The following is a 27,426-nucleotide window of genomic DNA, read 5'->3' on the forward strand; positions in this document are numbered from 1 at the left end:
CAAAAACCTCCCGCCAGTGACAAAGAGGGACCTGGCAACCCTATTTCACAACCAACCCCCCACTTCATGCCCTGTCTTCTCCCACTTTTGCCATATCTCTATTATACCACCAAACAACAATCAGATGGTGATTGGCATTACCCTGGGGATGTAAGAAAGGGCCACAAGAGATGAGCATTGACTCATCCCTTCCTTTCCTCCTTCTCATGATCTTCCTAAATTCACAGAACATATATGTATGTGTGTGTGTGTATGCATAGTATTGAAGGAGAAAAATCTCTTTGCGAAGCAACAAAATAAGTCTATACAGTGCATGCAAATACAGTGTTCACTTACATCACAGACAGGCATTTCATTCATTACTTAAATGTTACTGACATTATCAAAGGTTTTCCAATAAATAATCCAAGCTGCCATGTCTCAAATACCTTTCCTACCCTAACTCTATAGAGGCAGACTTGGTTATTTCTTCCAAATATTCATTTTAAGTATGTTGGATTAAAATGTAGTCTTGTCCACGATAATCTTCACTTCCAGTTTCATCCTGGACATATAAAATGATGAGTTTTCAGAATAGGGTTGCCAACCTACAGGTAGAAGCTGGCGATCTCCTGCTATAACAACTGATCTCCAGCCGATAGAGATCAGTTGACCTGGAGAAAATGGCCACTTTGGCAATTGGACTCTATGGTATTGAAGTCCCTCTCCTCCCCAAACCCCACCTTCTTCAGGCTCCATCCCAAAAACCTCCCGCCAGTGGCAAAGAGGGACCTGGCAACCCTGTTTCAGAACCAACCCCCCACTTCATGCCCTGTCTTCTTCCACTTTTGCCATATCTCTATTATACCCCCTAAACAACAATCAGATGTCTGCTCACCTAGCCCTTATTCTGGCCACGTTCTCCAATGAATCGTAAACATTTGCAGAATCTCCTTTTCCTATACCTTTTCACCTCCCCCAAATATTCTTTGTAGCAGCCCTAATAGCCCAGACTAGGACAAGCTCACTAGAGCTCAGAAGCTAAGCAGAGTTGGCCACAGTTAGTACTTGGGTGGGAGACCACCCAAGAAGGCTGGAGTCGCTATGCAGAGGAAAGCAATGGCAAACCGCCTCTGCTCATCTCTTCCCTTGAAAACCCCATGAGGTGGAACTTCATGGGGTCCCCATGAGTTGGTTGCAACTTGATGGCCCGCTTTGCCTTTAAGTATTCTTTCTCTCCTGCCACTTCTCAGATTTAAGGGTGGAATTGTTCCTCAAACTTTCCATTTCTCTGCAACTCTTCCTGAAGGCCAAATTGGTGTCATCCCTATCCATCAACGAAGGGGAAGAGAGTCAGGTGCATTTCACTTGGAAAGAGACAGCCAATCTCGCATACATTTTTTGAGGTAGATGCATTTCCATTTTTCGTACATAAAATTAAGAGAGGAAAACCTGAAGACAGATGGGAACGCACTGCGATTATGTTTGGGCAATTTTCTCCATGACTATTCAGGTTTAAATTTAGTTTAGGCATATGTGTAGGAACACATCAGAGGGATAACTCCCAGTAGGAACATATGTTGCTTACGGCTGGCTTTCCAACATGGTTGATTTAAAAAAAACAAAAACAGAATTTGTTTGAACTGTCCACAGAAGATTTGTCTTCTGTAAAAGCAAATTAGATCTTGAGACTTCGTTGGGTCTTAGAGTTAAACCTTATGGATGTCAGTTCTGGCCAAAGCAAGGGAGTGTGGTGAGGAAGGATAGCCACACTAGCCAATGGAGACTTTTGTAGTGGTTTTTGTTTCAGGTTTGTTTGTTCTCTAAACAAAAAGGAATCCTCCAGTCTAGGAGAAATGTTGACCTTCTCATCGGCATTATACACTATCAGTATATCATATGTATAAACGTGTCAGATAGGGCTTCTGACAGCCCCGGCCCCAAACAAGATGGTTCCCCCGTGAACAAGATGGAGTTCTCCGTGCACTCCCCCCCCCCGTTTTGCACACGAACCCCGGTCAGGGATTTACAATTGTATTGGGACCCGCCCGTGTAAATATCCGATCTGATATCGGGTCCCACACACAAAGCCGGGAGCTCAGCCATCTCCTCCACTGATTGCTCTTAAGAGTTTCTGTTTCAGTTTAACTTAAGTCGTTACCAGGAGGAAGCGACTACATGATTTTCTTTGTTACTGTAACCCAACCTTGTCCATTGTATTAGTCCTATGTATGTATCCTTATTTCCCCTGCCATGCATTCCAGCCTTGTTCGTCTCCTTACTGAAATCACTGACTTTCGGAATAAATCTCTGAATTGCTGCTCTGTCTGGATTTGAGTTCTATTGCCTGAAACGCCGTGCATTTGCTGAAGCCTGACAAAACGACATTCATTGTGTTGAATCTGGTGGTCCTGCTCTGCTAGCAGTGGTGATTTCCTTTGGTGCAAGAAGCCTTCCCTGTTAGGTCAGTGGAGAGGCTGTTAGGTCAGTGGAGAACCTCTTTCATTGGTAGGGTTGCCAGGTCCCTCTTTGCAACCAGCGGGAGGTTTTTGGGGGTGGTGTCAGTCTCAGGCGTTTGCCTCTAGCATCCCTCAAGCACACTCATCCAGACAGGTAGATCTGAAGCAGTAAAACTTTATTAGGAACTAAAAAGCAAATTAAAAGAACTAACTGCTCGCAGGCAGGCGAGGTTAGCAATGGAGAGCAAGTACAGGCTACCTGCTTAAAAACATTAGGACAAGAGAGTAAGATAAACATTGCTAGGCAACAGCGAGATAGGCATTTCCCATGAATGAAGACACAACACGCCACAGCTGTGATAATAGGCACTGACGAAGTATACACAGGAGCTTCCAAGCCCTGGGAACCAAGGACTTGACTTGTGGCCAAAACTTGGCCTGCACTCATGTCAAGAGCCCGTCAGGATCTTGCGTTCAGTGAAGACCATGACATGTGGAGCCTGAGGAGGGTGGGGTTTGGAGAGGGGAGGGACTCTCCATAGAGTCCAGTTGCCAAAGTGGCCACTTTCTCCAGGTGAACTGATCGCTATTGGCTGGAGATCAGTTGTAATAGCGGGAGATCTCCAGCTAGTACCTGGAGGTTGTGCAACCCTAAGGAAATAATCTCAGTACACTACCACAACTTCTCCTTTTAAATATATTTCTTTCTTTCAATGTTTCTTTCTCCAAGCATATATTAATTTTACCTTTTAACTTGTCTTAACAACTTGTACAACAACAAAATTATAAGTTCTGAATACAGTTAAACTAGTCCTATGTTCTAGGAGTCATTCTTTTGAACTGCGATGGTGCAGTCAGAATATTGTTGCACGGTCTGAAGAAGCTAATTGTACACAACGCGAAACAAGAGGCAACTGGGATCTTGTTACATCTTTGTGTGCGCTTTATATGAATTTTGGATGGATCCACATTCAAATATACAGCTGCTTTTAGCCAAATGAGAGATATCGGCAGGAACGGGATTCCACCGTTGTGATTGGATCAGTCTACATCACCTGACCGCGGACGTAGTGCGGGTTACAGCGATCCCCACAATACTGCCACAATACTACCTACTTGTGAGCAAGGACATTGCTGCCGGCATTTGGTTTTTCCCGAGGGGTACTCAACAGTGTTAAAGATTCTGATAAGAGATAATTCATAGTGAAGTGTTTGTATAGTGAAGTTTAACTGTATTCAGAACTTATAATTTTGTTGTTGTACAAGTTGTTAAGACAAGTTAAAAGGTAAAATTAATATATGCTTGGAGAAAGAAACTTTGAAAGAAAGAAATATATTTAAAAGGAGAAGTTATGGTAGTGTACTGAGATTAGTTCCTTAGTACCTGGAGGTTGGCAACCCTATTCATTGGGGAAGGCTCCCTGTGTTGGAGGAAAGCACCACAGCGTTAGTGGAATGGGTCTTCAGGATCTAACCCTTTGTATTCATAAATACGAACTGCATATAAAAACAAAACAAATGAATTGCAAGTGGGGACCCCCAAACTCCAAAAAACAAGAAACAACAAGGAATATCTTCTCACCTCTTATCCATTCCTGTCTTGCTTCCTCATTGTTTCTGCTTTACCCTACCTTCAGTTGCTCAAGAGCAACTGGTACTTACCCTAGGGTTGCCAGCTCCAGGTTGGGAAATACTTGGATATTTTGGGAGTGGAGCATGGGGAGGACAGGGTTTAGGGAGGGGAGGGACCTCAGCAGAGTATAATGCCATAGAGTCCACCCTCCAAAGCAGCCATTTTCTCCAGGGGAAATGATCTTGATCGCCTGGAGATCAGTCGTCACAGCGGGAGGTCTCCAGGTCCACCTGGAAGTTGGCAACCCTATACCTACCAGACTGCAGGCAACTTACCTGTTTCTGTAACCCCAGGCCTCCAGCAAAACAGAAGGTTGATTGGGCCTCTGATAGGTCACAATACATCAGTGGACCAAAACAAGCAAAATCAGTGTTGTTCAAACTGTAACTATAACCAAAAAATCGTCGGGAGCAATGCAGTAGAAATGGACTCTTGAGGAGTAAGAAATAACAGATTGGATATATTGTGACTTTTTGGATCAAGTAACTGAAGAAGCTGGAAGCACAAATGGAGCCTTATTATTATCTGGAAAGCCCGTCTTCTTGATCTACTTCGAGCCATGGGTCTCTGGAGATTCTTGGATTATTATACTTACCTGGCCCACTTGGCACCTAAAGAGGAAGATATATCACTTGGTTCTTTAATGATACGGACTTTTTGATTTACCTGTGGAGCCTTGCTGACTTACCTGTTGAACTCTCGGATTTGCCTTTACCTCTGTTGGAAGGTTGGGTTCTGTGTAATTGCTTATAAAATATTGCATGAATACTTTCGTTTCTATAAATTACTGTCCTGTGTGACAGAAATTGGTCGTGATCAAAGTATATAATATTATAATAGTCTAGTGTTGTATTTTTTGGTTATAGGGCCACAGTACATGGCAGGACTGCATTCATTTCTGTAGGTCACGTGTTGTGCAGCCCCGATGGGTAGAAGTTAACAATGTCTGTATTGATACTGTAAAGCAGTGCTTTGGGATTGGGACATGGGAGAATCCGAGCCGGGTTTATCATTCACAGGAGAAACAAGCCAGGTGTGGGGATTGCCTACGGAATGGCAGCACATAATTGAGTGGAGCCGGAGTTTCACTTGACTATTTATTCGATGAAAAGTGACTACTGCTATCAATGGAAAGTGCCGGTGTTTTGTTCCTCCTTCCGCTAATTATCTGTCAAAAGATTTATCTGGTCGCAAAAGACCTTGGGCATACAGCACTGTATGACAGCTCATTAACACAAGTTCCCAGGGAGAATGATACCTGCTTTTGTATGCCCCCCCCCCCCGGTTACCTCTTTAGTATTTCCTGATTTTGGAACAAGGCTGCTTCTAGACCAGTGTTTTCCCCACCATCACACACATCCATTAACATCTGGATGAAATTCCGTCTCCCAAATTTGCAAGTGGATGTTGCCTTAGTAAACAGGACGGTACTTGCAGCCCTCGGTGCTTGTACCTCTCGGTTTTACAAACCCTAAACTTCGTCTGTGTTTTACCTGCTTGACAGCTTTCCCTGCAGTCCTGCCATATGACATGGTGTGTCCAGCTAGGAGCAAGTTGTCGTTTCCTGTCAGATTGTCGGCCCCGCTGAAACAATCTGATTACGAACAGCAGCCATTTGGCTTCGGGACAGAACTGCTCCAAATCCTTAACAAGGGCATTTTGTTGCTGTCGGCGGTAAAATAATGGGACAGTTTGGGTTGCGGAAGGAGGAAGGAGATGCTCTGACCCTGCAAGGTCTTTATTATCAGGGGCATGGATGGATGTTTGCGCTCAATTGGCTTTTGCGTGGTTCACGTGGGTTGTTGGAGCTGACAAACATTCTCTTATTTATTCAGCTTGTTGTAACTGCATTGGATAGCAGAGAAAGGAAGAGCAACCCTACTTTCTATATTGCTCTATTATGGCAGAGTGGGAAAACAGCATTCCAGACATAATATACAGCAGCCATTCTGACCATACAAGGAACAAAAATATGGTGAATGGGTGTTATCGTACCTTTGGCTGGAGGATGTTCTGCCGTAGGCTTGCCAATCTCTTGGTGGGGCCTGGAGGGGCCATGGCTCAGTGATAGAGCATCTGCTTGGCAGGCAGAAGGTCCCAGGTTTGATCCCCGGCATCTCCAGTTAAAGGGACTAGGCAAATAGGTGATGTGAAAGACTTCTACCCGAGACCCTGGAGAGCCACTGCTGATCTGAGTAGACAATACTGACTCTGATGGACCAAGGGTCTGATTCAGTATAAGGCAGATGCTGTGAGATCGCCTGAAATTGCAACACATCTCCAGTCTAAGAGATCAGTTCCCCTGGAGAAAATGGCTACTTTGGTGGGTGGATTCTATGGCATTCAACTAGGGTTGCCAATCTCCAGATGGTGGCTGGAGATCTCCTGCTATTACAACTAATTGACAGGTGATAGAGATCAGTTCACCTGGAGAAAATGGCTACTTTGGAAGGTGGACTCTATAGTATTATAGCATGCTGATGTCCCTCCTCTCCCTAAACCCTGCCCTAAAAACACTTGGCAGGTACCAGAAAAAGTGTCAGCGGGTGCCAGGGCGGCCACGGGTGCCATGTTGGGGACTCCTGGTTTGTAGCAATATCCAACCCGGATGGTGGGGCAGAGGAGGGTGCAGCTGAAATGTTTTCTCCAGGGTCTCAAGTAGACCTGGTAGATGCTACAGCAGTTTAGTCTACTGCAGCGCACAGATTTTTACAACGTGCTTCTCAGGGAATTGCCAGTAGACACATCTGTTCCTAAAAAGCAGACTAGCAGCATTCAGCAATGAAACAATATTGTGATAGAATACAGAAATCATATCACAGAACAAACAAACAGTACATTTTTAAAGTGGTGTTCAGGGATTTTGTCACACAGCTTAGATTGACATGTACATGAAAATGTCCCTAAATTTCTTCGAGTACTGCAATTCTTCCATACAACGTGAGCTAAATATTGCTCAGTATTTAAGTCAGGTATTTAAAAAAAATATTCCTTTTGTACCTCTGAGATTTATGCATCTAGAAGCAGTAGTGTCTGGAGGCAGTGTAGAAGATATACAACACAACGCACACGCAGCAGCAAGCTTCAGTGGGTGTTTCCTCTGGTGGAAAACCGTCATTCAAAAACTGGGCATTTGTGTGGTCACTTTATTTATCTTAGTGCCAATCAGTTTTTTTGGAAGAGGAGAAAAGCTAGAGTCAGTCTACTCGTTATGAGAGATTATGGGTGATCTTGCAAAGAGATTATGGGTGATCTTGCAAACTGTTTTCTGGCATTATGCACAGGAAAGACCCCAAACAGGCACTATGATAAAATATTTTCTGCTTACTCTTTCTCCCACATAGGGTTACTAGACTCCAGGTAGGGCCTGGAGACCTTCCAGAATTACAATGCATCCCCAGATGACAGAGATCAGATTCCTGGGAGAAAATGGCTGCTTTGAAGGATAGACTTTATAACGTTATACCCCACTGAGGTCCTTCCCCTCCCCAAACCCCTGTTTCCCCAGGTTCTACCTCCAGAACCTCCAGGTAAGGGTTGTGCATATCGATATACCCAAACCAAAAATCAACCCAGAAGTAGCCGTTTCAGCAATATTCGGGTTTCAGGTCGACCGAATACCAAAACCTGGGAATCTGTCTGAAGCCGAATAGGCAATTCCTGAAAAAGCCGAATAGATATTCTTCTTTTTCGGGTTTCGACTATACGCCTTTGCTCAGATGCATGGCTTTGTGCTTTCTCCCATTTTTCTACCTTTGACTGATCTTCTTAGGGCCCCATAGTTGGGGCACTTTTGAGGTAGGGGTTGTGTCATCAGAGCCAACTTGTTCTGACAAAACTACCCATCACCATTCAATGAATTAATCTGGATCAGGATAGTCTGGAGGCAGAAGGGTCATTTAAAAGATGGGGCTCACCCAGTCCCATCCAGAGAGATATACTCTCCAACTAAAAAAGTACCACCTTCAACAGCTGCTGAGCAGGCTTCATTCTGAAGAAGACTGCTCACCCATGCCGATGAGCAATCTACTTCACAAGAGCTGCCTTGGTCACACACACACACCCCGATAACCTTCTCTCAAACTGAAGGTCGCCTCAAGTAGAGGCTTCATTTCCCTGCACCGTGACCATCTCTGGAAATCAGATTTTTGATTACTAAAATAAAGGCCTGTTCACAGGATGTCATTTTCCACCAAAAGAAAGCTAAAAAATCATAAACAAATGTATTTTAAAACAATTTTTGGTATACATATAATTTTACCATTTACTGTCGCCTATTTTTTTGCAACCCCCCCCACATTCAGTTACGTGACCCCATATGGGGTCACGGCCCACAGTTTAAGAAGCTTTGTTCTACAGCGCTCTTTGAGGAAGCGCCTTCACCTCCACTCTAGTATTTACCTTAGATAAGGAAGAAGATACTGTAAGCAATTTCAGACATGGCTTCCGGCATCAGAGATAGAGATATTATCAGATGATGAAAAAGAGATGGAGGGAAATGACAAAGTGTTAACTGTCCCCCATCCGCTGCGGCACATGAAAGGACGTTCTCGTGCCTCTGGGCAAAAGTTGACTTGAAGAACTGCGAATGATCAGTTAAGGAACTGGAAAAGAAATCGTCAACGTTTGTTGATGTGAAGTTGTCGACAGATTGGCCAGTTCTCCGAACAAAAGGTGTAAACAGGTGTTATTAAGAAGGTAAAGACATTACTGATGACATGGTTTACCTTCGTTCTATAAACAATGCAGTGAGTGCCTTCGCTCTTCCAGTAATGTCTTCCTTGCTCCCTTAAGAATGCATCATTTCCCCTTAACAATGGCCTTTGCTGTCCCTTTGTCCCCACAAACTAGTTTTCGAGAGCTGCCCAGGATGACACAGCTCCTGCTTTTGTGCCTATGTGCTACAATAATTTGTTCCAGCAATTCTTTGCTTGTTTGTGTTTAAAACTTTGTCCCTTAAGAAGAAGTGCTTGTCCCTTAAAAATAGGGTTGCCAGCTCTGGGTTGGGATACACTGGAGATTTTGGGGATGGAGCCTGGGAAGGGTGGAGTTTGGGGAGGGGAGGGACCTCAGCAGGGTCTAATGCCCTCCCAAGCAGCCATTTTCCTCAGGGGAACTGATCTTGGTTGTCTGTAGATCAATTGTAATAGAAGGAGATTTCCAGGTGCTACCTAGAGGTTGGCAACCCTACTTAAAAATATGTAAAGTAGGTTGCAAGAGCAGCAGAAAGTATAATAATGGGTAAGATAATCAATTAAAAATGCTATCAAATTTGAAATTAAGAACATCAGTAAAATCACTGTACTAATCTAGATTATGGTCATGTGCTGTACATGAGGCTGCCTTTGAAAATGGTCTGGAAACATCAGCTGGTCCAAAGTGTAGCAGCTAGACTAATACTGGGCACAGGTAACAGGGATTATATTACTTGGAAAGACAGCAGTTAAGGGGAGACATAATAGAGGTCTATAAAATTATGCATGGTATGGAGAGAGTGGACAGGGAGAAGCTTTTCTCCCTCTCTCATAATACTAGAACTTGGGGCCATCTGCTGAAGCTGGAGGTTGAGAGATTTAAAACAGATAAAGGGAAGTATTTCTTCACACAACGCATAGTTAAATTGTGGAACTCCCTGCCCCAGGATGTGGTGATGGCTGCCAACTTGGAAGGCTTGAAGAGGGGAGTGGACATGTTCATGGAGGAGAGGGCTATTAGTAAAAATGAATACTAGTTGTGATGCTTACCTATTCTCTCCAGTGTCAGAGAAGTATGCCTAATATATTAGGTGCTTTGGGACACAGGCAGGACACTGCTGCTGCAGTCATCTTGTTTGTGGGCTTCCTAGAGGCACCTGGTTGGCCACTGTATGAACAGACTGCTGGACTTGATGGACCTTGGTCTGATCCAGCAGGGCCTTTCTTATGTTTTTATTTTTCACAGCAAAAGATCCACACAGGCTGCCCATTTGTTTCCCACTTCCTAAAAACACTTGGTGGTCACCAGGAAAGGGGTTGGCAAGCACCTTGGCACCCACAGGTACCACGTTGGGGACCCCTGATATAGGCTTGCCAACCTCTAGGTACGAGCTGGAGATCTCCTGCTATTACAACTGAAATCCACCCGATAGAGATCAGTTCCCCTGGAAAAATGGCTGCTTTGACCATTGGAAAATATGGCATTGAAGTCCCTCCCCTCCCCAAACCCTGCCCTCCTCAGGCTCCGCCCCAAAAATCTTATGCTGGTGGCAAACAGGGACCTGGCAACCTCACTGATCTAGCACATCGGGAAGAGATTAGGAGAAATATCCCAAGGGAATAGATTGTACTAAGGGAAGTTTTAAAGAAAAGTCTTTAAAAAAGGTTTATTGTAAAAGTGAAGGGGAAAAGGCAAAGGGGTAGTTAGATTCAAAAAGGGGTGGGGAAAGGGCAAAACACAATACAGAGAGAGTGCACACAATAAAACAGCACAGAGATTTTCAAATGTAAAGCAATACAGTAACTTAGCTAAGTATTACCTAGGCTGCAGCCCTACTTTTGCTTCCAGGCATTTTTTGCAGCTGGCAAAGTATCTGGAGAGTGGTGTCATGCAACATGCCAGAATGTCTGCTTTCATACATCACAGTAACTTGAGTTAATAACCCAACTTCATGCCATGGTTTCTGTGAGAAACTTTAACTTGTGGCTAGTGGGATGTCCTGCGTTCAAACAATCCCACTCATAGTAATCAGTTAGTTTAATTAAACTCTGATTTCACATTGTGCCTGAAATGACCCTCTAAGAACACACCTTCTAGTATTATCAGAATTCAGGTGGGTGCCTGGATGTTTGCGCAGAATTGAGGCTACCATTGAGAGGGTCAACAGACAAGGCCATACATGTCTAGGTTCACATAGCATATCTTCGGAAATATTGTGGCTTGGGCCTGGCACAGTTGTTGATCACTTGTAGGGTTGCCAGGTATCCCCTGGCAACTGGCGGGGATGGGATGTGGGGGGGACTTACTAGCTGTAAACGGAGGCCAGCATCGACACCACTTCTGAAAGTGACATCATCGTGGCGCCAACAACCATGGAGACCCTCTGATATTTGGGCAAAAACTCTATGGTAGAAGCTGTTTTTGCCATAGAGTTTTGCCCAAATACCAGAGTGTCCCTTTCGTTGCTGGGGATGTTATGATGTCACTTCTGTAGGGTTGCCAGGTCCCTCTTTACCACTGGAGGAGGTTTTTGAGGTGGAACCTGAGGAGGGGGGGTTTGGGGAGGGGAGGGACTTCAATGCCATAGAGTCCAATTGCCAAAGTGGCCATTTTCTCCAGGTGAACTGATCTCTATCGGCTGGAGATCAGTTTTAATAGCAGGAAATCTGCAGCTAGTACCTGGAGGTTGGCAACCCTACACTTCCAGAAATGACATCAACGCGACACCGCTGGGATTCATTTACAGCTAGTAAACCCCTGCTGGCCGGCTGAAGGGCGCTGGAGCCAGAGGGAGCTCCGAGCAGGGAATGGCAACCCTAATCATTTGGTGGCTTTATAATGTATTATGAAAGGATAAATGTACCCTTACAATAACACAGGCTTATCTGCTGAGCTGGGGCAATTAAATCTTAAAATTACATCCCAGGAAGGGGAGAGACAGGTATATGGGGATCTGTGAACTACTCAAAGGAAACTGAATCCCAGTTTCAATTTGCTGTTTGGCCAGGCTTTTTGAGTGATCATGTCTAGTCCCCTCTTCCTTGGCACCTTAATTTCTATTATCCATAGGGTTGCCAAGTCCCTGTTTGCCACAGGTGGGAAGCTTTTGGGGTGGGGCCTGAGGAGAGCAGGATTTGGGGAAGGGAGGGACTTCAATGCCATAGAGTCCAATGTGAAAGCGGCCATTTTCTTCATGGGAACTGATCTCTATCAGCTGGAAATCAGTTGTACTAGCAGGAGATTTCCAGCTAGTATCTGGAGGTTGGCAGCCCTAATTATCTAGGCTTTTGAAGTCACTGGTCAAGAGCAGGCTGAGAGATAGGGTTGCCAGGTCCCTCTTCACCACCGGCGGGATATTTTTGGGGTGGAGTCTGAGGAGGGCGGAGTTTGGGGAGGGGAGGGATTTCAATGCCATAGAGTCCAATTGCCAAAGCGGCCATTTTTCTCCAGGTGATCTGATCTCTATCGGCTGGAGATCAGTTGTATTAGCAGGAGATCTCCAGCTACTACCTGGCAGTTGGCAACCCTACTGAGAGGGAACCTTTGAACTTGCACCCCTATATTCTGATTAGGCTAAAAAAGGGAACTCCCAGGCTGCAGAAAAAGCTGTAAAACTGTTAGCCTAGATTGGAATTGAGTTGATGAGACTGGAGTGCAGACTTATGTCAAGATCTGGAATGTGAGAAGGCAATAAAACAGCCCCCCCCCCCAAAAAAAATATGGCCACTCTCCTGGTGCCCTCTAAATGTTTTCAGAAAGTGGGTGGGGCCAGGTGGGGACTCTTGCCCAGCACAGCTTCTGATTGGCCATTGGAGATCTGATTGGGTATGCAGATTAAAATAGTGTTGCGTTGGCAGCAGCTGCCACCACAGTATTGGTTTTATTCTCTCTCACACTCCTCTTTCTTAGCGTATTTTTAAAATTGCACCTCTTTTCCCCAGCATTTGGACTTCATGTATGTGTATATATGGCTCTGCTTCCCATGGCAGCCAGTTTTTAGTTGGCTTCACCTCCTGTGGCAGCCATTTTGGGGTTGCGCCCACCAACCTATGTCAGAATGCCAAAGGTGCCTAAAGGCTCAAATAAATTGGGGACCCCTACAATAGAAGATAATCTTATATAAATATATTCAGAAGCAATGCCCACTGTGTTCACCGGGACTTTTCTCAAACAAGTGTTCATAAGACTGCTGCCTTAATCAAGGCTTTTTTTCCCCTCTCCAGTTTTTTTTTATTAGATCATTAAATCAGAGGAAAACAATTTGTGTGATGTTATACAATAATAAAACTTGCTGTTCCACTATCCTAAATATAAAATCTAATTTTCCAGAAAATTAATCCAAGTTTTAAATTGAGATTTTATGTTTGGGAATGTGGTCATTAGGAGAGAGAAAAAAATATATAGCACACAAAATGTTAAGGGCTTCCCAACTCACAGCTTGTAAGAGCGTCACCCTTTGAAGATACTGGCTTGGAGCGCACGCCGTAAGAAATAATCCTCTTTAAAAAGTAAAATGTCGATTCACTGTTTCTGAAAAGTTCTAGCTTTTTAGATGGTGTCTGGGATTTGATCCTAATTGTAGGGATTTCCTTCCATAATGAACTTCATTGCTGTCTAGCTGTTTAACAACTCTGCCACCACGACTTTCTACAACTGGATACCAACAGTGACGTGCATTTTATTTTTAAAGACCTTTTTTTTATTTCCCAGGTGTGATGGGGGAATATGAGCCGAAAATTGAAGTCCATTTTCCATACACAGTTACAGCCGCAAAGGGATCGACCATTAGGATGGAGTGCTTTGCGCTTGGCAAGTAAGTACATATTCCTCAATAATTAGGCACCATCGGTTATTACAATATGACATACTTCATTGGTGGGGGAGGGGTGCCTCGTTTCAGTTTTACAGCACCAACAAAATCCCCATCCTTGACCCACGTGCTAGTTTTTATAAAGCAGCTATGAAGGGAGTTATTTGAATAGGCAATTATTGTATACCAACAATGCAATCCTGTGCAGAGTTACTCTAGACTCAGCCCGTTGATTTCAAGTGAGCTTAGGCTAGAGTATCTATGCACAGGACTGCACTATTAGTCAATTAAAGTTTACAAATTATGACAAGACAGGACCTGGTAAGACAGGTGTGATAATGGGCCTAATTAGAAGTAGTGATATGGCACTATGAGTGTCCTCCTATGAGTAGGGTTGCCAACTTCCAGGTACTAGCTGGAGATCTCCCGCTATTACAGCTGATCTCCAGCTGATAGAGATCAGTTCACCTGGAGAAAATGGCCACTTGGACTCTATGGCATTGGAGTCCCTCCCTTTCCCAAGCCCCACCCTCCTCAGGCTCTGCCCCCAAAATCTCCAGGTACTTTCCAACCCAGAGCTAGCAACCCTACCTATGAGGGCCAATGCTCTCTAGCTCCCTTCTCTTATCCCCAGTTGTCTGTATGCTAGAAGGAATAGAATGAGACTCTCTTGTCTTCTACTGCCCAGCCTGGATAGAAGGCTGTGAAAGTAGTTGAAGCTTGGGACCAGCCAGAGAAGGCATCGTAGCAGGGTTGTTGTCTTCCAGGTGGGACCTGGAATTCTCCTGGAATTACAACTGATCCCTAGACTTCAAAGATCAGTTTTCCTGGAGGAAATGGCAGCTTAGGAGGGTAGTCTTTATGGAATCACATCCCCACTGAGCTCCTTCCCCTCCCCAAATTCCCCATTTGTCCAGGAATTTCCCAAGCTGGATTTGGATACCCTAGCAGTAGGTGTAGTAAATTACATAAATATGGACATTTTGGAGTAAACATGTAGAGGGGTGTCCTATGCCTTTATAACAATAATAATACAGTGCTCAGATCTTCAACCAATTTGCACACACTTTTCTAGCCTTTTCCTTGCTCAAATTAATTCAAATTAAGCTGAATTTGTATATGATAAATGGGCTGTGCCATTTGATTTACCACGTTCCCAGATCAGTGTGCTAGTTATGGGGCGCATGAAGAAATTCATACGCCCTCTGAAAAACACATAACGAATGCAGAGTATGTCCATCCATCACATGCAAAAAGTTTTAATGAAAGCAGTCTATCCAGTTTGCAAATATGGAAAATCCATAGCTATGAGTTGCCTCCGTCACAGTCATTCCAGGATGATGATGGTGAGTTAGCAACATAAGATCACTAAATCAATAAATATTTCATTGCTCCTGAATGTAGAAATTGATAAAACAGTAAGGGAGAAAGAGATGAAATGCCTGGCAGTGGTTATGAAATTGTGCAACATTATCTGGATTTATATTCCATCGTATTCCAAAGGCATGGGGTGGGTAGCAACACATTAAAGTATAAAATCTAGAAATATAGAAATATAAAATATATTAAATCCAAACCGTCCTTTATCTGCCTTTCCTAGATCACCTAACTTCTAGCTGAAATAGGAAGGGCAAAAACATAACTTTGTAGGGAAGGGGTGTTTCGTCAGTGCAGGATATGCTCAGTGAAAAGGTATTCCTTGCAGCCTAAGAATCAGGCCCATATTAAGTGGTCTTCTACAGACAGTGCAAGGCTAGACAGGGTTACATCTTCCTATGCCCATTGATTTCAATGGACTTAGAAGGGTGTAACTCTGCCAGCGCGGTGTAGTGGTTAAGAGTGGTGGACTCTAATCTGGTGAACTGGGTTGGTTTCCCCACTCCTAGACATGAAGCCTACTGGGTGACCTTGGGCTAGTCAAAGTTCTCTTCGAGCTCTCTCAGCCTCACCTAACTCATAAGGTGTCTGCTGTGGGGAGATGAAGGGAAGGAGATTGTAAACTGGATTGATTCTCCTTAAAAAGATAGAGAAAATTGGCATATAAAAACCAACTCTTCTTCTTCTTCTCCTCAGTTCTTGCTCCATGTGACTGACCTGTTGAAATGATGAATCTCACGCTTGGTTATAACATTCCGTATTGTGACTAACAGCGTAATCCTAAACAGAGTTCCACTCTTCTAAATCCATTCAAGTCAATGTGCTTAGTACGTTCAGCTCTGTTTAGGATTGCTCTGTAAGGGATGTAATTATCTTTTGACCAGCCTATACTGTAGAGTGTTATCAAAAATTTACAATGACAAGTAAAAAGGATGAGCATTCAGATATTAACTAATGTATTAATAATGAGAAAGCCATTGAATATCTTTATCTGACAGCTTAGCTTCTGAGATCTGCCAAGATCAGACTACCCTGGGCTATCCAGGTCAAGGCCAGTTCCTAATAGTCTTTAATTTTTTGTCAGGGGAAAAAAGGACTGGTTCTCATATATAAGGTTGCACCGATTTCTCCTCAGGACTTGGCAGAGCCCCCCCCCCCCCATGCTGGTACTCAGTACTGATTAGTACCACCACAAAATAACCCTGTTTATAGTGACAATCCACCATCTCCTAGTCTCTTAGCTACTATACTACACTAGCCAATAAGGTACCGATCTGGGCCCCAAGTAAGCCCAAGGAACAGAAATGCGAGGGATGGTTTGCTTTGGGAGAATATGGCCTACTATGTATGGTTCCACTTTAAACCTGCTGTCAGTAAGATTAAACAGCCAAAATCCAGTATAGTGTGCTCTTGTGTACACCTTGGTCTGAAGAGATTTGCTGGTAGTTTTTAAAGGCACTGCCATAATCATTATCATAAGGGTTGCCAGGTCCCTTTTTGCCACTGGCAGGAGGTTTTTGGTGTGGAGCCTGAGGAGGGTGGGGTTTGGGGAGGGGAGGGACTTCAATGCCATAGAGTTCAATTGCCAAAGCGGCCATTTTCTCCAGGGGAACTGATTTCACCTGGAGATCAGTTGTAATAGCAGGAGATCTCCAGCCACCACATAGAAGTTGGCTACCCTAATTATCATCTACTACTACTGGGCAGATTAGGGATTTTTTGTTTCGGTTTGGTTTGCACTCTAGTTGCTAAGTGATAACCGAATGTGATTTATGAATAGAGGCAAGGCAATGGAAGAGGTTGTGGCTCAATGGCGGAACATTTGCTTTGCATGCAGGAGGTGCCAGTTTCAATCCCTGGCATTTCTAGTTAAAAACGATCTGCTTATGTCCCTGAAGAGCCACTGCTAAATGGAGTAGACAATACAGACCTTCTTAGAGAGCCAGCGTGGTGTAGTGGTTAAGAGCGGTGATTTGGAACTGTGGAGTCTGATCTGGAGAACCGGGTTCGATTCCCCACTCCTCCACATGAGCAGCGGAGGCTAATCTGGTGAACTACATTTGTTTCCCCACTCCTACACACGAAGCCAACTGGGTGACCTTGGGCCAGTCATGCTCTCTAAGCCTCACCTACCTCTCAGGGTGTCTGTTGTGGGGAGGGGAAGGGAAGGTGATTGTAAGCCGGTTTGATTCTCCCTTAAGTGGTAGAGAAAGTTGGCATATAAAAACCAACTCTTCTTCTTCTCCTCCTCCTCCCCCTCCCTTTGGGAACTTTTCTGTCCAGCTATTTTGCTTTGGAGCCATGGCCAGACCCCAACTCCCAGCTGACCCCCCAATCTACTGGGAATCAACTTCTGATCAATAGGCAGCTACAAACTAGTTCAGCAGCACTTCAAGTTGCTCAGTGCAATCCAAACATATCCTTAAACGGCTCACAGTATGATTGTGACCATTGAACAGGGTAAATTTGAACACTGAAGAGGTTCACCAAGAAATTCATAGCATCTGGACAGGTGCATGCTTCAAGTTGGCCGATTTTGATGTCTGAACGCAGCCCAAGAATCAATCATCTGCAACCCAACTCTCATGTGAAAAGGAAGTTGTCAAATATTGTAGAAAATCAAGAGAAAATTCTTCATCTGAGCGTCTACATTTTATCACCCATATCAAGCAAGGGGAAATTAAGGTTGATATATCTTAATTATATTATGTCCACGTTCACGGCTTGCATTAAAAAACACACATCTATTATCAAGCAATGGAAAGGTATCTAATACGTCAGGCCCATTTACTAATAGTGGAAGAAGCAGATATTTTAGTGTGTGCAGTCTTTATCTCTCTTTTCCAGCCATCGGTACACAATCAGGCCAGCTTTGCCCAATCTGCATTTTGGACTCGATTCTGTAATAATTAGATGAATGACATTTCAGGCTTCATCTAACACCTGGAGGCTACAGGAGGAAGTAAACAAGTGTGACAATCCTTCTCGTCTTAGGTTCTCCCCTCATACTGCGTCGCTTTTCTTCCTTAATAGCATTGACAACTGTTTCCATTGTTACATTTTGCAGAGTAATCATTTGGGAACAGAATCTCTTTATTGTTCAGCATTTTAGTGTGTGTGAGGGGAAGAATAAAATAAACAAATGCCAGCTATCAGTAAATTTCCAAATGATATTTGCCGCAGGGCCCCCCCTCTCTCCCGTTCTCTGTTTTCCTTGCAGTTTTGGCTCAAGCAGTCTCGAATGGCTTCTGTTCCATTGTAATTGAGGGAATGACAAATATTCCTTAGAGACGTTCAATGGTAGGCAATTGGCAAGCATGCCCTAAAAAGAGTCTGGGCTTTTAGTTACAGATTAATGATTTATTAATGGTGTTTATTTGGAGCTGCCAATCACCACAGGCTCCTGGAATGAAACACGGGGTGGGGGGGAGAGCACCCTCGGTGCCTGACAAACTTGGGTCATGTGGTTTGGCCGCTCGATCGACACTCTGAAGACATTCTGAAGAAAGGAAAGTTCCCGCGAAGGAAAGCTGGTCCACATGGAATTGGGTCTCCTTTTCCCACTGTCATGATTATTTATTTATTGCCTCTGTTGGCTACATTCTCTGTCACCCAAAGCACCGGAAAACAATACAACACATTTAAAATAATTGTTAAAAAAAAAAAAAACCACACACGCATCAAGTCAGCATCTCAAACCTGTACAATAAAGTAGCCTACTTGGTGTAAGAGCTCAAAAGCACTTCAGAACAGTGTGTTGGAAACTTTTGCCCTTCACATGTAAAAATGTCTTCTCCTGTTTACAAAATTGCCGCTGTGAAACTCCCAGGGAAGTGTATTCTACCTCTCTGATGTTTCTATCTTCTTCTCCCTGGAAAGTATACTCTGTCTTTTATCCTGTTATCCTGCAGGGGGTCGTACATGGTTTCCCTCTCTCATCTTCCCAGCAACCCCTATGAGGTAAAACTGAGAGATAGAGACTTGCTCTAGCTCACTGGGCGAAAACGCACGGTCGCTTTAGCCTCCTTTATTCCCTGTTTCAGCCAGGATTCAGCCAGGATCGAACGCATGCGTTTCGCTGAATGTGCGTTCGATCCTGGCTGAATCCTGGCTGAAACAGGGAATAACGGAGGCTGAAGCGACCGTGCGTTTTTGCCCTCAGCGAGTTTGATGGCTGGGATTTGAGCTTCAGACTTCCTGGTCCTAGTCCACCACTCTAACACTGACTCTCCACAATGTCGATGCCTCACAGAGAAGGCTGGACTTGGTACCTTTACCAGCTTCCCCTGGACAAAAGACAAGTCACAGAGAAGAATATCCTCTCACAGACCTGGAAGAATAGGAGGAGCTTATGGGAACAGGGATGCTTCCGAAATTCCCCTCATATCAACTTCCTCAAGTTTGGAACTCCTAATTATCTGGCTTGTTTATAGAGCAGAACTGATGCACTGAGAATCCTCCAGTGTTCATTTCTTATTTCCAAATATTGAAGAGACTGGAGGACTAGAGGTTCACTGGGCCCCAGCTTTCAGCTCCTTCCATTGGTTTGGGTCCTTTCCCCTCCAGGACAATAATGCGCACACGCCTCGAGGAAACTTGGCAAAACCAAAGCAACGCCAGTGTGATTTTAAATATGTTTCCCTCGAGGTTCTTTCCATGTGGCGTTTGACTGATAACACATCCGTTCTAATGTTTTCTCTGGAATTACCATTGAGAAGCAGTTTCGATGCTACACTAGAAATGTGCATTAGGAAAATACATTTAAAAAAAGGGTAAAGGTCCCCTGTGCAAGCACCGGGTCATTCCTGACCCATGGGGTGACGTCACATCCCGACGTTTCCTAAGCAGACTTTGTTTACGGGATGGTTTGCCAGGGCCTTCCCCAGTCATCTTCCCTTTACCCCCAGCAAGCTGGGTCCTCATTTGACTGACCTCGGAAGGATGGAAGGCTGAGTCAACCTTGAGCCGGCTACCTGAAACCAACTTCCGTTGGGATCGAACTCAGGTCGTGAGCAGAGCTTGGACTGCAGTACTGCAGTTTACCACTCTGCACATTAATCCCAGCAACACACCCTGTCCGTTAACTTTGGAAGGAGAAAGAAATTGAATAAAATTCCCACAGACTTCTAGATCTAGACTGACCAGGTCAAAATGGCTCAAGCAGCATTCTGTTTTTTATTTCCATTTCCCCATGTGGTTTATAAGCTTCCATTCTGGGGTGGGGGATGAGTTGGTGAGTGATAGGGGAGAGGCAGTGAGAAGAAAGAGTAACTGAGCAGATATGTGCCTGGCAGAGAAGCGGGGTGTAGTGGTTAAGAGCGGCAGACTCTATTCTGGAGAACTGTGTTTGATTCCCCGCTCCTCCACAAGAGTGGCGGGCTCTAATCTGGAGAACCAGATTCGATTCCCCACTCTTCCACATGCAGCCTGCTGGGTGACCTTGGTCTAGTCACAGTCCTCTCAGAACTCTCTCAGCCTCACCTGCCTCACAAGGTGCCTGTTGTGGGTGGGGGGGAGGGAAGGTGATTGTACGGCGCTTTGAGTCTCCTTTTGGTAGAGAAAAGCAGGTTATAAAAACCATCTCTTCTTCTTCTTCAGTTACTCCATCCAGTCCAATTTAGGCCATGTTTACCCCATTTAGCATAATCTCTGACTGGCATTTCTGTGTTCAGCATTTCATTCAATCACATTGTTGGCTCACGGGCTTTGGGGATGGTTTCCATTCTGTATACACTGAGGTGGTCTTTACCATACCCATTCCATCTGTTAGCCCGATAGGAGAAGCTGGCACACTCTGGCCTTGACTGTTGTTCAGTTTAGCCTAGATTATAGCCCTAGAGGGGTCCTGTCTGAATGCTGGTCCTCTGAAAAAGATTAAAATTACCACTATGAAAATGAAAAACACAGCAGTAAGACCATCAGTCATGAATATTTCAAGGTGCAATTCCCCAGCAACTCTGACTTTAGGGATCGCAATCATAAACCTAGGGCTTGTTCCTCAGAACAAGACAAAAACAAAAAAACACAACCACCCAGTGACTTATTTTTGTTCTTTCGGTGAAAACTGTCCTAATCTTATTTTCTCTGCAATTAACATCAAGATTTCCTTTTTATTTCCACTCAGGGTTCCACTGCATTTGTTTCGACAGTGCTATTTTAGAAAGTAGGTGAGAAAGTTTTAGAAAGATGAATTTGTCATCTTGGTGTCCCCTGAGAGACAGAAAGGCCATGAGAAATTGGAAAGTGTTTCCCTTAATAAGCATCAGCTCAGAGAACCATTTTCCTCATACCGTGATAATAATCCAAGATGAAGGCATTGCAACCAAACCAGGGAACCAGTGGTCCAAGACAGTGGCTGCTTGTTTTTGTGTTTTTCCATTTTATTATGTCTAAACTGCTGGACTTTGTCTGAGGAATGGATGATCAAACAGGAAAGGTGGGGAAGATTCCTGATGACTCCTGGAGTCAGTTAGTCACAGGCCATTTATGTATGGCTGTGTTTCCTCGTGGTCACCCTGCTGACTAATTCGGGGCTTTGCTTCGATTACGCTTGCATTTCCCGACTGTCAGAGGTCGCCTTGCTCTCCCCGCACAATTCTGTGCATTTTGCCCACATTTTCTGGATTTGTGTTTAGCCAGCATTCAGAAAACACGTGGAAATGTTCTGGGAGAGCGAGGCGACCTCTGACCGTCACAAAATGCAAACATAATCAAAGCAAAGCCCCGAAATAGTCAGCGGGGTGACCATGAGGAAACAGCCATGCATAAATGGACACAGATTCCCACTTCCCTAGGAGAGAAAAAAAGAAGGGATATGAACACCATAAATACTTCCCAGTAGATTTTTTTCTGTCAAGTCACAGCCGATTATGGAGACCCCACAGGGTTTTTAAGGCAAGAGGTCTTAGAATGGGTTTGCCATTGCCTGCCTCTGCATAGTGACCCTGGTATTCCTTGGTGGTCTCTCATTCAAGTACTAACCAGGGTCAACTTCCGAGATCCAAAAAGATCCAGGATAGCCTCAGCTATCCAGGTCAGGGCATTATTCATTAGATTAGATGAACATGAATAAATAAAGAATAAAAGTAGGAAATCTTGCATTTTTCATCAGAATAGTTGCTTCTCTTGTCCATTTCCACCACCACCCCTACAAAGTTGGTTGTGTTAGTTGTTATTTTTCAAAATATAAAAGAAGGGCATGTAGAGTAGCTAGAATGTCTATAATTTTATCAAATCCACAACCCCCCCCCCCCAATGAAGCCATGCCACTGCATTCTTGATTTTTCACAGCATTCTTATTTGGCAGAAAACAAAGTCACAGAGGCGAGCTGTCTTCATCTTCATATCTGTATATATATTCATCTCAGATATCAAACCCACGTGACTGGTGTGACTTAGGCGAGGAAAAGAAGATTCATTAAAACAAGTTACAACTTGCCTTTGAATAGTGATTTGCAATTTGGGAGCTATCTTCTTTGAAATCATTAAAACTTTATAGCCAAAGTATTTTCTCTCCTTGTGAAAAATTGGCTTATTACCTCATCATCAGAGGGAGGGAAAAGTAAAATTTTGAAAGAGACTGGTTAATGGCCTAGGCAGTGACATTAAAAAAAATCTTTCAGCATTTCTCTAGCTGTAATTGATAGCAGTAAAGTTGATGCAGCATACAATTAAAACAAGATAAAAGTCTGGTTAAAGCCATTCAAAGTTTGAATTACCAAACTGCATAGAAACTTTTGTAACTCCTATGAAACATAGGAAGAAGAAGAGTCTTAAAAAAAAAAAAGATGCTTACTTTCTTCTGGTTTTCCATGTTCAGGTCCTTTGAAAAGAACATAAACCCTGTAGGATTAGACAACAGATCTGTCTAGTCTAGCAACCTGTTTCACACAGTGGACAACCAGTTACTCTGGAGGGCCAACAATAGGGCATACATAGTGTAGCCTCAAAATTGATATGTGAGGGGCAGTATCAATTGGGGTCACAATGCTGGGGAAGGTAGGTTAATCTAAAGGGCTGCTGATGTCAGAATGAGCTTGCCGTTAGCTCTGAAGAAGAAGAGTTGGTTTTTATATGCCGACTTTCTCTGCCACTTAAGGAAGAATCAAACCGGCTTACAATCACCTTCCCTTCCCCTCCCTACAACATACACCCGGTGAGGTAGGTGAGGCTGAGAGAGAGTGACCAGCCCAAGGTCACCCAGCTGACTTCATGTGTAGGAGTGGGGAAACAAATCCAGTTCACCACATTAGCCTATGCCACTCCTGTGGAGAAGTGGGGAATCAAACCCAGTTCTCCAAATCAGACTCCACCGCTCCAAACCACCACTCTTATCCACTACACCATGCTGGCTCTCTGGACAACGGAGCAGTTACGTACTTACTTAGTATACATTTTTGCCATTTTCCTCCCCAAAGGGATCCAAAGCAACTTACAACATTAATAAATACAATAGTTAGAAAAACATACAATGTAAATGAAACAAGTGGCAAGTAACCAACTATAACTTGAGTTGATGTAGAATCCAATGGTTCATCTCATTCAAAGGCACAAGCCAAGGGCCACAGACCCTTTGTTTCTTGCCCTTTGGCTCAAGCCTCTGGCTTCTCCCACTTTATTACCTGGGGACAGAAAGAGCAAGGGGAAGAGCACGGCGTAGGTGTTCCTTGCGCTCTGCCCTCCCTTCTCCTGTTCCTTTTAGCAGTGCTTCCATTATGAGTGGCTCACCTGTCAGCAACCCATTCACAACCCTTTTCCAAGGCTGCCCCTTCACTATGGAATGGCCTTCCTGAAAGGCCCCATCCTTATCCAATATGGGAGGAAATTTGGTGGATTCCAATTTTGTGGGGGTGCCTGGCTAATGGATTTGTATGGGCTGTTGCATTCTTCATAGCAATAGGCTGGTGTGCTGCTTTGGAGAGACAAGCATTTGCTTCTCATGGGGGATTGGGTTTTATTCTTTACCAGAGGTCCGCCCCTGCTCTCTCTGCTCGCCAGTCCCATAGGTTGCTGTGTTCTCAATATTTAATGGTAGTTTTAATACTGAATGAGCAGTTCTGTCTCTTACCAAAAGAGCTGCAACTATACTTGAAGCAAAAGCAAGAACAACCATCTTTTTTTGTGAAGTGTAGCCAACATTACATTGATAACAAATGTCTAGAGTTGCCAGGGTCCCCTTTGCCACCAGTGGGAGCTTCATTGTGGTAGAGGCGGGGGGAGGGCAATTCATGCATAACTTAGCTTCCAGGTTTACCCCAGAAGTGACAGGGATGCTCTAGCACATTCCTCCAAAGCTCTATGGTTTCCATAGAGTTTTTTGAAGGAATATGCTAGAGCGTCCCTGTCACTTCTGGGGTAAACCCAAAAGTGACATTAATCACCCCCCTTCAGGTGGCCTGCTTCCGCCCTCTGGCCAGCTGAGAGGTGGTGGGTAGCCCCCTTAATTGGAGGGCAATTGCCCACTCTTACTGGGCATCTGGCAACCCTGCAAATGTCATATCTAGAGTTAACAGTTCCCCCTCACCACTAGCAGGAGGTTTTGGGGGCAGAGCCTGAGGGGGGTGGGGTTTGGGGAGGGGAGGGACTTCAATGCCATAGAGTCCAATTGCCAAAGTGGCCATTTTCTCCAGGTGAACTGATCTCTATCGGCTGGAGATCAGTTGTAATAGCAGGAGATCACCAGCTCGTACCTGGAGGTTGGCAACCCTAGTCATATCCCACCTTTCTCCTATTGAAGGACATGCTTGTATCAGGTTTTGACTAAGGCTCTGGGATACTCTGAGCCCCTAAAAAAATTAATCTCTTGGCTTAATGACTGGGAAACCAACTTTCTTTCTGACGGACAGGAAGTATCCATGACAGCATCAGGGCTTATTACCTATTCTCCATTAAAAGAGAAATATAGCAAGCCGTTCATCAGTCTTAATTGTGATTACGTTTTATTACTGCTTAGACGATTAAGTACTTAAATTAGCAGGTAACAGGATCTATATTCTTGATAGCAGGAAAGAGCTAACCGTGATTTCACTAAATATTTCAGCCCCGTTCCAACCATCTCATGGAGGAAAGTCAACGGCCCCACTCCGAGCAAAGGCCGACTGCGGAAGTCCCAAGCGGTGCTTGAACTCCCAAACGTGCAGCTGGAAGATGCCGGCACGTACGAATGCAAAGCCGAAAACTCCCGCGGAAGGAACGTCTTCAGAGGGCAGCTGCAAGTATACAGTATGCTTTCAAGTTTCTCTCTTGCAGAATTGTGACACAACTTAATTTTCCCTCCTGGCTGCAAATAGCAGCGCAAAAGAGAAAACAAATGCTTTTGGAAGTACAGAGGACACTAACAGACAGTGTGGTTCTCTCATATATATATGATTCTGGAGGATAAACAAATTAACAAAACTGATAAACATACACAATATATGTGCTATGGGGTCCTGGGTTAATTCAATTTCAATTCACTTCACTTCAATTCAATTTAATTCAATAACCTTTAATAGGCATAGTACAAAAGACAGCTCATACAGATTCTCAGGTAAATTCCAGTTTCATACAAATCAGCTATCAATAAATATGGGGGTCACTTCATTTTCCCCTGTAGACCCGTCCCCACTGTATTTCCTTTTTCTCCTCCTGCCCCCATACCTTCTCCCATTTCGCTACTTCTTTCTGTAATTCCCATGCACCCTCCAACATTAATTTTATCTGTTATAGCTACAATCTTGGAAGATAAGTTGGGTCTGTACTTGGGAGGGAGACCTTCCTGTTAGCATACCTATTGTATTAGGTGCTGTGGAACACAGGCAGGACATTGCTGCTGCAGTTGTCTTGTTTGTGGGCTTCCTGGAGACACCTGGTGGGCCACTGTGAGAACAGACTGCTGGACTTAATGGACCTTGGTCTGATCCAGCATGGTATTTCTTAAGTTCTTAAGTTCTCCAAGGACAACTCAGCAGAGGGAGGCTATGGTAACCACCTCTGCTTCTCACTTGCCTTGAAAGCCCCTTTCTGGGGTCTCCATAAATCGGCTGTGACTTGACAGCAATTGATACATTCACACACATGCACACGTATGCATGATAGGGGTTACACATGCACACACTTTCTTTGCAGAGAGAGATGGATTTTTAGCTTCAGTACAATTCTTGGTCAAGAGCCTGACGTGGACATTACATCTTCTACTTGCTGCAGGTTTACTGACTTGTAGGTAAACAATCATCTCTTGTAAGAGGTCCCTTGGACAGCTTCAGACGAGTTTATGGGATTAAGCCTGTCATTTCGCGGAATGCTCCAGTTTGCATTCATCCTTAGGTACTAGCTTTCTGTCTGCTTTAATCATGCTCAGTTTGGCAGTTGAATCTGATCCTGTTCACGATGGATGCTTTGGGGAACGCCTGGAACACTGAGAGTCAGCCTGTCGGTTCTCATGCAGTCATGGACTGATTTGATTCCCATCTTCCCTAGTGCTGACAACCAAATATGCTGTGAATTCCTGATGCAGTTGACACTTTGGAAACAATCAGTGCATCTGTCTCAGCCATTTGCCTTGACATCCAGCCCTGGAGGTGATCAAAATCACTCCATGTTTGGGGCTAGTAGGCCTGAGTTGTTTGGTTCTCTCTGTATTGGGATTCATGTGCTATCACCATCACCCTGCCCATATCACATGGACATCTTACATTTGACCAAAATTGTTGTGGTGGAAATCTGATTTCATGACCTCAGGCAGTAGTTTTTCAGGTCATTACCTTCAGCAAACCATGTCCATGTTGACATTTCTGCTGAGGAATGCTTCCATGATAAGGAAGATTCTGGGGAATGTTCTGAGACTCAGTTCATACAGAGCCAGGACCAGTCCTGAAGGACCTCACCTTGTATGAACAGAGCATATGCAAGAACGCATCTAGTGCTGGTATCTGACCATTGCAGAGGAAGGTCAATATTGGTAATAAAGCTGTCTTAAATTCTGTTTGGGCATCTTAAAACTATGGTTTAATATAACAAACCATGGTGATTGTGGTAATATTAATGCTATTGCTTTGAGGACAACTGCTAGCTGCTCTCTAGAAATAGGATTGCCAAATATCAGGTAAAGTCAGGCAATTGCCTGCCAACTAAGAGGGCTGCCCACTGCTGCCCATCAGCTGGCCGGCGGGCAGAAGCAGGCCAGCTGAAAGGGGTTGATTAACATCACTTCTGGGCTTACCATAGAGTTTTGGGAGGAATGTGCTAGAGCGTCCCTATCCCTTCTGGGGTAAACCCGGAAGTGATGTTATTGTGCCAGTCATTCCCACCCCCAGTTTCTCTACAACTAACCTCCCGCAGATGGTGAGGGGGGGACCTTGCAACCCTATCTAGAAAGGAGAGGCTCAGGTCTTGTGACCATAACTGAAGGAGGAGTTATAGTTACTGAGGCCTGGTTAGGGTTGCCAACCTCCAGGTACTAGCTGGAGAGCTCCTGCTATTACAACTGATCTTCT

The 27,426-nt window shown here is 44.3% G+C and overlaps 1 protein-coding gene across 1 annotated transcript in view; it reads left to right on the forward strand.

Annotated features, from left to right (window-relative positions):
* Nucleotides 1-27,426, forward strand: part of CNTN5 (contactin 5) — a 368,571-nt gene that overhangs the window by 208,106 nt on the left and 133,039 nt on the right. The window contains exons 7-8 of the mRNA XM_056858114.1: nucleotides 13,477-13,579; nucleotides 24,993-25,174. Of these exons, the coding sequence (XP_056714092.1) occupies nucleotides 13,477-13,579; nucleotides 24,993-25,174 (285 nt within the window). The remainder of the gene's footprint in view (nucleotides 1-13,476; nucleotides 13,580-24,992; nucleotides 25,175-27,426) is intronic.

The sequence above is a fragment of the Euleptes europaea genome, chromosome 12 (genome assembly GCF_029931775.1).
Source record: "Euleptes europaea isolate rEulEur1 chromosome 12, rEulEur1.hap1, whole genome shotgun sequence".
Taxonomy (NCBI): Eukaryota; Metazoa; Chordata; class Lepidosauria; order Squamata; family Sphaerodactylidae; genus Euleptes; species Euleptes europaea.